The sequence below is a fragment of the Echeneis naucrates genome, chromosome 10 (genome assembly GCF_900963305.1).
Source record: "Echeneis naucrates chromosome 10, fEcheNa1.1, whole genome shotgun sequence".
Taxonomy (NCBI): Eukaryota; Metazoa; Chordata; class Actinopteri; order Carangiformes; family Echeneidae; genus Echeneis; species Echeneis naucrates.
In genome coordinates this window covers 20,339,705-20,354,316 of record NC_042520.1, presented here as the reverse complement: position 1 = coordinate 20,354,316, position 14,612 = coordinate 20,339,705, and the positions used below count along the sequence as shown (strand labels likewise).

The 14,612-nt window shown below is 39.9% G+C and overlaps 1 protein-coding gene across 2 annotated transcripts; it reads left to right on the top strand.

Annotated features, from left to right (window-relative positions):
• The first annotated feature begins 179 nt into the window (after positions 1-179).
• Positions 180-10,037, top strand: ptcd3 (pentatricopeptide repeat domain 3). Of its 2 annotated transcripts, none has more exons than XM_029512609.1 (23): positions 180-274; positions 604-656; positions 1,152-1,191; positions 1,349-1,394; positions 1,479-1,547; positions 2,247-2,351; positions 2,657-2,780; positions 2,883-2,986; positions 3,117-3,272; positions 3,415-3,475; positions 3,745-3,827; positions 4,493-4,637; positions 4,774-4,824; positions 4,919-5,008; positions 5,415-5,443; positions 5,787-5,893; positions 6,114-6,192; positions 7,329-7,419; positions 7,612-7,697; positions 7,811-7,956; positions 8,056-8,097; positions 8,420-8,578; positions 9,873-10,037. In XM_029512609.1, exons 1-23 carry the CDS (start codon positions 186-188, stop codon positions 9,913-9,915), a joined length of 1,998 nt encoding a protein of 665 aa, XP_029368469.1. In that variant the 5' UTR covers positions 180-185; the 3' UTR covers positions 9,916-10,037. The 2 variants fall into 2 exon arrangements, with proteins under 2 accessions (XP_029368469.1, XP_029368467.1); XM_029512607.1 differs by having other exon boundaries at positions 3,114-3,272.
• Positions 10,038-14,612: the final 4,575 nt, after the last annotated feature.

Below are 14,612 nucleotides of genomic sequence, written 5' to 3'. Positions count from 1 at the left end.
CTGACCTTAAATAAAAATTCCGCTAAAAATAATACGTGGCACGTGAAATATAAGATTTTGACTCAGATAAAATGTGTTCAAAATACAATATTCGCTCAGAAGACTTATTCTAATTATGACCGTGCCCCCAGTCTTCTTGGGACCACATGGTTTCTCCCTCCCAGAAGCCTCCGGTTTGTAACAACATGGCGGCGCCCATTAGGCATGTAGGGCATTCCATCCGGAGAAACGGATTAATTGTGTTAAATAACTTCGAGCAGTTGCGGGGTCACAGGTGAGAAATTGCCCATGGGAGTGTCTTGAACCAGACTGGGACTAATTCACCTTGTATAATATTCCATACATTTGCTGTTGGACAGCTGCACCTAGCATAATTTTAGAGGAGGTCCCCTGTGTCGCTCTCATGCGATAAATGTTCATCCGAAATTGTAATGTAATTGCGTTTCTATTCCGATCAAGTCATCAAACACTTATATCTAATCCTCTAATAGGATTAATTCGAAATTAGTAGATGCTATGTGTTCATAATGTAGCTTGCCGGAGGAGTCTCATACAACGTCTCTGTATGAGAAATGGCATTAATGATCCTTTTTTTTTTTGCAGGTCCTTTGGTTGGACCTCAGCACTCCGACAACAAGCTGTTGAAACTAAACAAGGTAAATTGCAAATAGGGTTGTTACGATGAAGCATTCAGCAAAACCATTGTGAGAGGATTCAAGCCCCAAACAGAGGGCAGCGTGGCTGCATAGTGGAATAGTGGTTAGTACTGCCCCACAATTAGAAATTAACTGGTTTGGTTCGGCCAAAGCCTGGGGGCTTTCTGTGCGGGTTTTGCATGTTCTTCCTATGCCTGCGTGGGTTGCATCCAGATACTCCGGTTTCCTCCCACCATCCAAAGTCATAATTTTTAGGTTAATTGGTGACTCTAAATTGTCTGTAGGTCTGAGTGTGAGTGGTTGTTTGTCTCTGTCTGTCGGCCCTGTGATGGACTGGTGACCTGTCCAGGGTGTACACCGCCCTCACAAAGTATGAGCTGGGGTTGGCTACAGCCAGCTAATCACTGTCTAGCAACAGAGGATATGTTAATTTTTTTATAATGATTCTAATGTAATTTACATTGAACTTATACCTCTCTCTTCATGACATTTCAGACGCTATAGAGAGTATTGTCATTCCCAGGAAGAAAACATGGTATGTTTCCATACTGTTATATATTAGGTTGTAGTTGTTGCACTTGAGGCACCCAGGAGACACTCTATTATCATATTCATCATCATCAAGGTAGTAACACATTATAAGAACATGTAATGCATCCGTATATACTGACTTAATAATTCTTCACAAACAGGAGCAAAGAGGCAGTATTGGAGGCTCTGGCTTCAACTGTTGGCAGAGTAAGAGCTCCCTCCCATTCGTCAGATTTGCCTGTTAAACTGTGGATATACAGTAATGCTTCATACCTCTCTCTTCATCCCCAGGATACAACAGCATATCCATACCAGTTCCAAGATGACCCCTACCTCTCCCCAAGGACCCCTAATGAGTTTGTACGTCAGAGCAACACTAGACTTTACATCTTACTCACCGTGCTTTTCATTTTCTTTTTCTCTTGTCTCTCATTTTCATTCCTTAACCAGTAGCTTCGTGTGACCGTATTTATTTAGGGACCACTGTATTATTTCAGTTACATTCTGTTTTTGGATTATCCCCTGTGACAGATATTATGATATACATAAATCATTTGTACACATTTTCAGTATTTCCTTAATTAATTTGATGTGGGCTCTTAAATCCTCAACTCTAGAATAATAATTAATAGTTGTTTTCCCAGGTGACAAAAAGATTAAAACTAAAACAGCTACTTGTCATTGTAGCACCCAGCTATGAGAGCATAGATATAAATTAAAGCATTTGTTTTATATCTTCTCATGTCATTTATTCTTCTTGAGTTTTTTAGGGCTGTTTTCCACATTTTTCCAGTAAACTACTTTCAATTTATTTTTAAGTAAGACACTGTCTTAATTGAATAATGAAAGTGATAGCATTTAAAGATTCTGTGTTTCTTAATGATACAACTCAGAACATTTAAAGTTCAGATCACTTTTGTTTTTATGATTAAAATAAAGCCTGCCCTCTGTACATATGTTGGAAAAGGCAAGCGATAGAGATGATCTGTCACTGTGCGATATTTTTAACTGATGTAATCCCCTTTGTTCCCTCTCTCGTCTACCACTCTCTCTCTGCAGAAGTTGTACTATCTGTCCAAGGAGTCTGGCAGATCTGCAGCCAAATACTTCATCAACAATAATCCCAAATTCTTCACTAAAGACTTTGCTGGTCCACATATACCAGTAAGAAACCATCTGTATATGCTAGTGAATACTTGGGTGTCTATAAAAAAGGTCTAGAGGTCAAATATCATCAGACATCAGGCTTAATTCAGCACAGCTTTAGGAACAGAAAGTTTCATTATATTTGGCTTCATTCTGATGCCTAAAATATGCTGGCTGAAGAAAAGTTGATAGAGTCAATGTATTCATGTGAATCCAAGTCATCAAAGCAGCCTTTGGTGCTGAACCTTCTGTTGGAGTCAGAAATGCAGTGATTGTGTATTATTTAGTAAAAACGTTGTTTCATGTGATGTGTTTGCATGTAGTGTCTGATGCCAGAGACAGTTTCACTGCTTCTTGAAGAGGTGAGCGAGGAGGCACTGAAGGAACGAATCAGCCTGAGAAAAGTTCAAGCTGCTATTGACATGTATGACCAGCTACTACAAGCTGGTGAGATCACATACACACACACTGCTGTTAGCATGTTCTCTTTGCTCACTTTCAGTACAGGCCTACTATACCAGCTGTGTGTCTTCAATGTACCTCTTCCAGGCACAGCAGTCTCAATGGAAACAACCCATGACCTGCTAGATCTAATCTGTCTGTGTGGTGACAGAGACCCTGAACAGGATGGGATAACACAGCAACAAGATGCGGTGAGTTGTCTCTTATCCAAACCTTATGTTGTTACTTGGTTACAAGAGTTATTTCCCACTGCAGCAAGTGAAAAACATTGTGTTAGCATCATAATGCAGCCATATAACATCCCTGTGTGTTGAGCAGGAGTCAGGAGAGAAGAGGGGAAGGAGAACTAAATTGCGGCGGGATTTAGAAATCCAGAAGACCCCCTGGAGAGAAAACAACAATGCTGAGAGAATCTTTAACCTGCTACCAGAGAGAGACACACGGTGTTACTCGGCTCTGATCAGAGGCATGGTCAAGGTACGGACCAATTCATAGCTGCTTTTAGTCGTGTGTGTGTGTGAGAGAGAAAGAGGCTCATCTCAGCTATGGTTATCTGCTTAAAACAATTCACCTTTAAGTACAAAGTGATATCAGTAAAAGCTCATCTTTGTCTTCCCAGTTTGAAGCCTGTGAAAAGGCTTTCAGCATGTACACAGACCTGCTCAACAACAGGCTGGCTGGTGAGTTGTAAGCAAAAGTAAAAATGTGTGTTTGATTTATTTATTTATCTTGGAGAAATAACTAAGAAATGCACACATTAGTTGCAGTATACAAACACAATTATTAATCAATGACTTAATAGATTTTTTAAAACATAGACAGTAAAATTATGTCATATGTCATACAAATATCCCCCAAAATACACGTTATGAAATATATTCCTACCTCTCCCTTGTGTTTAAAGACAAATTTAATGCAAGTGACTAACAACCCCCCTCTCTGTGTCTAGCTGATGTCCACATCTTCAACGCTCTACTCACAGCAGCTCCAAGAGTCAGAGAGACACACAGCGAGAGATGGGAATTGATTACCGTAAGGCACATTTATCATCCCATAATGCAGCGCAACAGCTGCCATGCCAAACAATAGGCTAACTGCAAGAACCAGTATTTCAGCTTCCCTGACGACATACCAATGAGGCATCTGTTTTCAAAATGTGTCTTGTTTGTGGAGCTAATGTGGCTGTATTTTTTTTTTTTTTTTTTTAATGCTTTCAGGTTTTCACTAGACATTTTCATGGGAAACAAAATATTTATACGTTTTCATTTTTGGGAGCAAAATATATTATTCTGTTTTTTTCAATTCATATTTGTTTTCAAAACATGGTTAGTTTTAGTCTATGTGTGCTATGAGTTTTGGCCCCTTGTGTGATTGAGCTTGACACCCCTACTTTAAGGCCTCTTTACTCTTTCCTGCTCACTGTCACACAGCTGCAGTTCTTATCTGAATAAAGCCTTTCCAGTCACCCTTTAAAAACAAATAATCATATCACCATCAAAATGTCATTGCACTGGTTATTTTAAAGAGCAATATTTTTGTATCAGTTAGGTACTAGGTAAGGATCATGTGATAATGGATTCACAAAGGGTTCAAAAAATGTTGCATCTCTTTGAGAAGCGATAACTCAGGCCAACTCTTTACCATCAGCTGAAAAACTTGGACCAATGGGGTCTTAAGTTGTGTGCATGTCTCTGCAGGAGCTGTTGACTGAGATGAATCAGCAGAAAATTCAGCCCACACTGATGACCTTCAACAGCGTCCTGAAAGCTCTGAGGCGCTGTGGCTCTATGGCCAAAACAAAAGCTCCACAGATTCTAAGTGAGATGAAGGCTGTGGGAGTAGGTAACTAGCAGCACACTCAAACTCAAACTGCTTCCATCTTCAAATTGTTATGGAATCCCCCAAATGTTTTCTTAGAATTTTACAGTTTTTATTTATGTAATTGTAGCATTGTCAACAGTTAGTTATCTGTTTTCAGCGCCCAGCTTGGCCACCTATGACCACATCCTAGCAATCTTCTACAAATCAGGTAAAGAGCAACAGTTTTTGGCAGTCATAGTACAGTCTTCATTGCTTTTTTCAGTATGCTGTGTTTTGTATTCAGTGGCTTTGTGTCTTTCTAGCCTTCTTTGGTCAGAACAGCACTGACATCTTAAAGGAAATAGTATCAGAGCTGGAGGGAGAGAGCTTCACCTGTCAGGACCCCGGTGATGGTAGGATAAAGTTTGCATGTTTGAACTAATGTGGAAAATACATTATCAGTCAGCGTTTCCTGGTCTTGTTTTAAATGTGTAAGTTTGGCTCCTCTGAAACTAAAACAAAGAACTTTTGGTTGAACTAAAGTTCATGACTGTCAGCAGCCAAACACTTGTAAATGTCTTTCAACAGTAGAAATTAAATGTTGTTAGGACAATTTGTCGTCCAGCTATTAAACTCCAGTCCAGACCACAAATGTGCTGCTCTTATAGGTTGACTTGTTTGTACCTTTTTACTGTTCACAATTATCCACCAGACTTTAACAACTTCAGTTTTAATGAAACCTGACAGCTCTATTGACCATCACCATGTATTGATTAGTTGTTTTTAATACTGACTGGTCACTCTTTCTTTTCTTTTTAGTTATGTTCTTCACTAGTGCCATGAAAATAGTAAGTCTTTTCAATTATTTTTATTTATAATATATTATCATTTTAACTGCTCATTTTGGATACATTTTTTTTTTTTATCTCCAATGCCTTTCTGTAAAATGTCTAAGAGTCTAAAAAGAAGTATTTAACATCATGCACCTGTGTTTCTTTGCATATTTTTAGATTTATATGGAGGCTATGTTTTATAGTATATGGAGGCTATGTTTTATAGTATATGGAGGCTATGTTTTATAGATATTATTATCTATACTTGCTAAACCTTAAACTTGCAGGTATGATCATCTTGACAGTCTATCTAGGTGGTGTACTCTTATGCTATTACCTGACCTGTTTTTCTCCACAGTGTCTGGATAACAAAGATTTGGAGCTGGGTTATAAAATAAATATTCTTGTGGAGGTGGGAGAGAACTGGAGGCTTCTGGGAGATCCTTACCAAAAGAGTATTTACTAGTGAGTAAAAAACCTTCCACCAACCAGAACCACATACCCCATAACTTATAGTAATTTAATGAATGAGTCACATGTACTTCATAAAGCAAGTATTTTATGTCACATGATGAATACTGCAACCGTATAACTGAGTCCTTCAGGTCATAATCTCTGGTATAAACAGATTGGATTAATTAACACACTAACCACATGTAACTGGACTCCTCTCTCTTGTCTCCAGTGGTCGTTTCTTCAACCTGCTGTGCCTGATGGAACACATTGATGTAGTGATGAAGTGGTACAGGCAGCTCATTCCCTCGGTCAGTACATCACAGCACCTCTCTCCCTGTTCACATGTACAACTCTAGACCTTATAGTATATGACGAATCAATAATCAATAACCCATTTTAAGGAATAAGAGGCTGGAGCTGGTTATTATCTGTCTCACCAAAGCCAATATTATCACAACAGGGTATTGACTTTGTTATTAAAGCACACCAAATAGTATGCAAACACTGCATAACATAGAGACTGATCTAGTTTCTGTCTACAAGTCTACAGTCTGGTGGTAGATGTCCAATGCTCACGGTCTGTTTCCTAAGCCTTAAAACTAGCTGTCAGGACTTCTGGTATTTTGTGATGTCACAACAAAGCAGTCACTGCCCTCAGGCGCACCCTAAGCCCCGCCCATCTGGACATACCGTTCAATCTTGTAGGATTTGGTTTCCCAAAGTATCTGTCTGAAATCTACTGTATTTATAAATAATCACTCAGAACACCGTCAGCCAGTCAGACGACAGGATTAGAGCACATCTTATTCTGATTGGGTTATTCATTAATTCATTCATCTTCTACCGCTTATCCGTTTCCGGATTGCGGGGGGTGCTGGAGCAGTGGATGAGGGCGCAGTGTGAGCTAGGATCTTTTAATTTGGTCAATGCTCCAGAGTACGGGAGAGGAGATGTAAAACTACACTAAGGGTATTTGGTTTTGAGTTATTAAAACCACAAATGTGTCTTCTTATGAATAAGGAACACTTTAGCTAAACACAGAAAATGGATAAAATATAGGGTTTTAGAATCACTACTTCATTTTGAACTGAACTATAAATTTTTCCACATGGAGCAGGGGTAGGAAAAGCCAAAAACATAACATTGGCATTGTGAAGTTGTTATTAGCAGCAGGATAATAAACAGTTGCTCATATTTAGCTCAGAAGGAAAATATCAGCTCTTTAGTAGCCAAATACTTCACTGTGTTCCCCAGATAAAAGAAAAGAAAAAAAAAAAAACTCCAAGGAGCTGAGGGATACTGTCGTGCATGTGAAATAATTTCATGTTACACACAGGCACAAACACAATTTAACATTTTTCTGTCCATTTTAGATAATACTTAGCCCTGACATATATTTACTGTTGATAATATTTTTTTGTATTACTTTCCTGTATGTCTCCAGGTGTACTACCCAAACCCTCAAGGTGTGAAGGACCTGCTGCAGGCTCTGGACACAGACAGCCGTCTTGACTTACTGCCCACTATATGGAAAGGTGCATTTCAAGATGCGTATAGAAATTTCAAAAACATTCAGTACAAAATGACCTCTCCAGCTTCACTTTTCTGGTTTAAACTAAATGGTTCAACAATATGAAGTCTGATCCTCATGGTGTGATTCAATCTTTTGTTGTTGTTGTTGTTGTTGTTATCTTTGTTTTTAATCTGTTTTTTTGCCTGTTTCCCAGATATTTGCTCCATGGGTCATGACAATAAGTTGGATCTGGTGGAGGAGGTGCTCTCGCTGATGGCCAGAGAGAAACAAAGTCCTGAGGTGAGTGATTGAAACCAGCAGCATGACCTCATGTCAGTGTTGTGCTCAAAGCGTGCTCAGTGTCCAATCATTTCTCACAAAGACTGTTAAATCAAATCCTTGCACATCTGCAGGTTCAGGAGTCTTTTGCAGTCTGTGCTCTGGAAATAAAGAAGGTGTTTGATCCAGACAGAAGTAGGCCTGGTCTGGAATGGAGCACCTCATCTCTGTCAAACATCACGTTCCTGCTGTTGCGAGTCAACAAGATGCAACAGGCCTGGTGAGAGAGACGTCTGCCCGTCTGTGTGCTTTGCTCTGACTATTCATGCTCTAATGTAAAGTGAGACATACTTTGCCTCCTATATCATCCTCTCTGCAGGGAGATGCTGCAGCTCTTTAAATCCAACAACAGAGTTCCTTCGTAAGTATCGCCCCACGTAAAAATTTCAGACAGAAAGTTGACAAGTGGTGACACCTATGCCATGTTCAACAGAAGGTTTCTAAAAAACTAAAAAAGAACGGGCAGACGTCTCTCTCACCAGGCCTGTTGCTTTAAGCTTGAAATTTCTGGTAAAGTTTAAATCCTTTAGTTTTCTTGGCTCTCTTGTCCTCAACCTGTCAACACAAACAAACGTACTATTAGTCAAGGCGATAACTGTAATTCTTCCAAAAGGTTGCTGAACATCTAGACACACATGAAGCGTAAATATTCACACGTCTTTTCCTGCTGTACGATCCTCCAGTGAGGCGCTGTTGCAAAACTTCCTGTCGGCCTGTCAAAGCAATGGCTCCCCTCAGACAGCAGTAGGCCTGGTTCAGCTGTCTGCAGCCTTCTGTCTGCCAGAAACACCAAAGCTGGCAAAGCGAGCACTGGCTGAGTTTGATCTGACCGAGGAGCAAAGGTGAGGAGAATCACTGTCCAGCAGCCGGAAACAGGTTTTTTTCTGAAACGGTCCCTGATAAATATGTGTCACTTGTGGGAAATAATTTTAAAACATTGATCTGCACTTGCACACAGGAGTGCTTTCAGGAAAATAGTTGTTAAATTTCTGATATTTAGTTGGTTTAACCTCTGGGACAATCACTAACTTTGCATTGCCCTGTGTCATTGCAAGCAGGGAGAGTGAGATATAGGTAAGATTAGCATTAGATTAACAACCATACAGTTCTACACTTTCATTGGCACATAGACATTCAAACACTATACATACTGATTTCACTACCACGTCTTCTCCAAATCTGGACAGGTATTGACAAAGAAAGGAAACACGCTTAAGCCAAATTCAACTGAAATGATCTTCTTTTTAAATAAAAACATTTGAACCCCCCCAAATTCCCCTTGCCACCATCACCAGCTTTTTGTACTACACAAGCATTTCCCAATGTTGCAAAGGCATGGCTTTATTACAGACAATATTTTATGGTGGCAAAATCACATTATAATACAAGTATATTGTTAATGTTATTTGCTTGCGTTGCTGCCTCATGAGACCTTGCCCTTTATTGTTCAATGCCCATGCTATGTTGAATGTTGGCCAGCAGATGTCGCCATAATTAACTAAAAGAAATGCTTCGAAACGCTCAACCATTTCAACATAATTGCTTCATATTCATTCAGTGGCTCAGAAAGCTTCGGTTTCTCCATCACTACATCTGACATTTTCACCATGTTAAGTGGGACTACATTGTTGAGATTACTAAGACACTTTTCAAACCAATCAAGACATGGTGAGGACCAATTATATGGCTGGCCTGTGTATGGTCAATGTGTGAGGACATAGTTAAAAACTGCTGTCAAATAGCTCTAAACTTTAGTGAAGTGCAACAAATCCAATCATGTGAACATGGTGCAGACATGTAGCAGCAGCTTATTCATGCTGAATGCATCCTGACTGATGTTGTCAGGTGGTACCTTTGGCGTCTCTGCTTGTTACCATGGCTCACGGCTAGCATGGGACCTCGACTGTTTTAAAGTGACGTGTGATATGTGGAGAGGAAAGATATGAAAAACTAACAAGGGAAGAATTAACATTAGCCAGTTCATAGTGTTTGATTCAGTTCTTAGGGACAAAATGTTCTGTTGGAAGTTTTCCACAGAAGCTGAATAGTATCAAAGAGGGGTAGTTAGATCTTGATGTTATCTATCATGAAGCCAACATATTTTACAGGAGTATCTTGTTTCTCTTTCCCATGCAGAGTAATTTTGTCCGAGCTGGAGTCCGCAGGAGAGACTGACTAAGGGAGACCACACTGAGAAGTGCTGTGACTCTCATAATAATATGTAAAAATCACTGATGAAAAAAATCTGATAAATCCATAGACTGTACTTCTTTCTGTGTCTGCGTAATAAAAAATATGTGACTTTAAGTCAATGTCTCCTAATGTCTTTTCTTGTGTGTCAGCCAGAGGCTGCTAGTGTCCTTCAGGGACTCTTATGTTGCTCACTTTTCTATGCCACAATGTGTCACATTTCAGTTTCTGTGTCAGCTCAGCTGTTTATCAATATAATAATCAAGCGTATCATCAGCTTACAAAGACTTTATTCTGGAAACACGAAGGGGTTTTCTGTCAGATCCCAAAACAGATCAGTCTCTCCTCATGAGTTCATCGTAACTACTGTGGCCTGAAGGAAAAGATGCAGATGCAAGTTTCCTTCAGTGGTAACTGACCAACTTCCTCAAGTCACTGATAAGGCTACTTTCTCATCAAGCTGCATGTGTGTAACATTTAGGGGTCTGGATGTGGCTTTGGACTTCTCAGTGTCTTAGCAGGTCCTCAGAAGGATTTAAAGAAACCCACTAAAAGACGGGTTATGCATCTGTAAATACAGGCACACCTCGAGGAGCAATTTAATGTACAACAAGTCTAGACAAGATAGTGTCTGCTTTGTGTGTTTATGTTTATCCTTACTCATTATCCTAAATTATTTGTTTAACTGCATTTATGTGAAGTTATTTTGGTAGCAATCACGCTCAATAAATATGAAGAAAACACTGGAGTTGGGTGTGTGTGTGTGTGTGTATGCGTATGTAAGCCTGCACAGGTGTGTGTCTCCATTAATATGTTTTTTTCCCTTTAACCAATCACCAGCTGAGCTGGCACCATGACCAAATAAGGACTAGTGGGCTAAAGTGAGTGGAAGTGGGGGGAGCACTTTAAAATGGGTGTGGTCTCCTAACATAGTGTATTGTTCTCTAGAGGACAAGCCTAAAACCAAACACAACTATACTCCCTGATACGCACACTAGTATCAGCTTTCAGAAAATATACAGCTGTTTTGGTGCTATTGTTCCTCTCCTCTCCTGACCTGACCAACACACCTACACCTTCACTCACACTCATGTAAACTGTCACACCATTTCTGCGAAAAACCTCCTCTAATTTGTTCTGTGGACCAGACACAGCTTCACCTGTGTGAGAAAGGCTGTAGGTATATTAAGATACAAAGACGAGCAACTGAGCTACCAAGAGTGGGAGGTGCAGGGGAGGCTTTTGCTTGCATGAAAGGCAAACACACAAAAAATTTGTATTCAGCAGGATTGCGAAAAACAACAGTGGAAGTGGCCGGTCACAGGCATTCCTTTCTCCCACTTCTGTATGCAACATGAATCCACTGTACTGGAGAGGAGGGCAGAGGGCAACCATCTTCACAAACACAGGATGTAATGGGACATCCGCTACTACCTCTCCCACCAGGTGCTTTTTACTGTGCTTTATTTCTGGCAGGTCCATGTAAACGCCACATTTCTGTGGGAGATTTAGACTAAAAGGATTGCACTTTGCATTGCTTTTATGCATGAAAAGTGCCATACAAATAAGATTTGATTTGATTTGAATGGAGAAAAAAACCCTAGGATCTCTTCTTATGAGGAGAGGACAGAGGAAGATAAATGCGTGGTGGTGCTGAAAGGAAGGAGCAGGAAGAGACGGCAGCGAAAGAAGAAGAAAGCGGCATTAAGGAAAACTAGCAGGGGGGAGTGTTAGAGGTCTGTTGAACTTACTTTTCTCAGACAGAGTAGAGAGCTCCAGTCAAACGGCAGGCAGTGGCATTTCTCACATCTGACTGACAGCTGATAATTGGCAGCTAGCCCTGCCAAACCCACACAGATGGAAACAGAAGTCAGGCTTCAACATTATTTCATCCCTAACTGGAGCTTTTAGTCTCAGTAACAGCTTAAACGCTGCTGACATTAACCTTTAATACCACAGCTCTTTGCGTACCGGCCGCAGCGAAGATGGAAAACTGAACACTTTCAGTGCTCTGACTTTAACTTTAGGAGTTTGGTCACACTCGTCAACAAAAATACGTCCATGCAGAGACTCATTCAGAAAGCGTGGGGCTAAGATTTGAATATCAACACTTTAAATGTTAATTTGAGGGCAAAGCTGCAGTCACCGCCACTGTCTCAGCACAACAGCGCAACCACAACTGAATAGGTGTGAGATTAGCGGCACACTTCACGCTCACATGACCAGCATTTGCTGAATGACTGAAGTCTGTTGGGTTGTACTAACACACTGACAGATGGAGGTCTTATGAGATTGATACAGATATTGATATTTGAGAGTTTAAAGTGTTTTCAATGGGGGCGTCTTTTAATCAGTGAGCAATCAGTGAAGAGAGGGGGGCGATTTTATTTCAACAGCAAATAATGCGTAATGTTAGTTAGACAGTTAGCCAAACTAATCGTCAAACCAACATAGTCCACACCTGATCGTTAAAACATTGTGGTATTAGAGAGGTGCCCCCAGGCTCGAAATCATATTCTTCCAACATAAAGGTATCAATTTGTCAAAGACCACATGAGCATTGTTTTTAGATTTCTATCATCCATTGTTACGCTGATGCTACTGTTGAGATGATGACAAAACCAGCCTACAAAGATTAGATTATATTAGATTAGTGCTAAAATGAAGTAATCTGCACTATTCATTAATCTTTAAAAAAATATTCACACATTAATCTCACCATGTCTTGATTACTATCTTCTGTTTTGCACCCTGCTACTCATCCAAAATGCTGCAGCTTGACTCCAAACTGGCTTCTCCTTGCATCAGCTACCTATATCTTTCAGGTTTAATACTAAAATGCTCTGCAACCCCCCAGACATTCAAATACCCTGCCCAAGGAGATAAGGCGTGCTGTGTTTTTGCCCAAGTTTAAGAAGCTACTCAAGACAAAACGTAATTACCATACCGTAATCATTGATGTTAATGTCTTCATCTTTGATTTCTACTTTTGGGTTTTACCTTTTATTCATTTTATTTTGTCTATTTATATTGTTGATTTTTAGCACAAGTGATTAGAATTCCCCGTTATAATTGCCTTGCTTTTTGAGTCACAACTCATGTCACAAATAGTGGTCAGGTCCAAACAAATGCTACCACCAATTCACTTCGACGTTTCATCTTCGTCATCTTGAATCAAACCGCAGAGTGTGTGGTGTATGTGATAAGACATTGTACAGGTGTGCTACCTCGGTGATTTGTAGCTCGGCATGTGTTTTGTACCTTAATGGCTAACAAATTACCCAGGTAACCAGACAGACCATCAATAAACACACAGACATGTGCAATTCCATAAAATATTCAGATTGATGGATTCCACAGTTTGCGAACAGTATCAGCTTCTGTTCTGCATTTCTCTGTGTGTTTGGTTCATGAGTCACAGAAGCATGTGTTTAAAACATTTGCCGCATCCTGCCAGACAGTACAATGGTCAGCCTTTCAGTCAGTCCGTCTGTCTCTTACCTCACTTGTGCTTGTCTGTGAGTCTTTCTGTCTCCATGTCTTCTCCACACACATCCCTGGCCAGCCAACAATGGTCATTTGACCTAACTTTATTTATTTGGCTCCTTGACATATTTTCAGTGTAATCACGTGAAACAGTGTCGCTGTATTTAGGGCGAATAAACTTAAATCAGATAAACTCAGAGGCCATGGTGCATGGTCCAATTTAACGTGAGTTTGGTTTATTTATTTATTTATTTTTTAAGCTTGTAGGTTACTAGAAGCAGATCGCTCTCTTTGATTCCCGTGTCCTGACCGTCACGGCCGCTTCACAGTGAGGCTTTGAACCAAAGCAGGTAAGCCACACACCCATTTCTTTTCTAAAAATGTGTCACCACGAGCCAGCACTTTAGGGCTGAGATTCAGCCCTTCCTCCATGCACAAATCCTGGAAATGATGGATTTAGTTCTAATGTGTTCACAGCACTTTGACTCCACTGCACAGACACCTATCAACTGGAATAAGTTCCTGCACAGGTTCATCTGCATTGTGTCATATTTTTTGTGCTGGGGTTAAGGTTAGGCTCTCTTCTTCCTCATCCTTCTTTTGAGTCATGAAAAGCTTTCTGGAAACTTCCTTGTCTTTTTTCATCTCTTTTCATTTCATCTTAATGTGTACTTTGCTGCTACTGCATGCCTAAATTTCCCTCCAGATCAAGTTTTGTTTGTTTTTTATCGATCTATCGTTTGGGTCATTGTCAGATAATATAATACTTTATAGACAAAAACAATTACAGAGAAAAAAAAAATATATATAAATAAATAAATCTGATAAATTGGTAATAAAAACAATAGCTCCACTTTTGCTGCTTTTATTTGAACAATGTGGTTTTTATTGTCAATGCATAAGATCTGCTTTCATCTATTTCTGCTTCTTGACGAACAACAAATGTGGAAAAGACTTCACATGTCTGCCAGTGTGTGCTCTCGCTTCTTTCCAGTGACTTCATTGTCTAGTCTTCTTTTTTACCATCAAAATCAAATTTACTGCTTGTGTGATGAGGAAAACTCGATATTATACTAAAAGAGGGTTGACAGAGCTCCGTCGCATTTACAACTCAGCTCAAGAGAATACTGTCACTCCTGTAAAATGACCCAATGCCTTACCTTTTTTTTAGTCAAATATCTAGTTATCAGATCCAAATAA

Excerpts from the sequence above, each read along its gene's own strand:
- ptcd3 (XM_029512607.1), top strand. The coding sequence starts at position 186 with ATGGCGGCGCCCATTAGGCATGTAGGGCATTCCATCCGGAGAAACGGA. Across the intron at positions 657-1,151 it reads AGCTGTTGAAACTAAACAAG|ACGCTATAGAGAGTATTGTC; the intron begins GTAAATTGCAAA and ends ATGACATTTCAG. Across the intron at positions 4,825-4,918 it reads AGCAATCTTCTACAAATCAG|CCTTCTTTGGTCAGAACAGC; the intron begins GTAAAGAGCAAC and ends GTGTCTTTCTAG.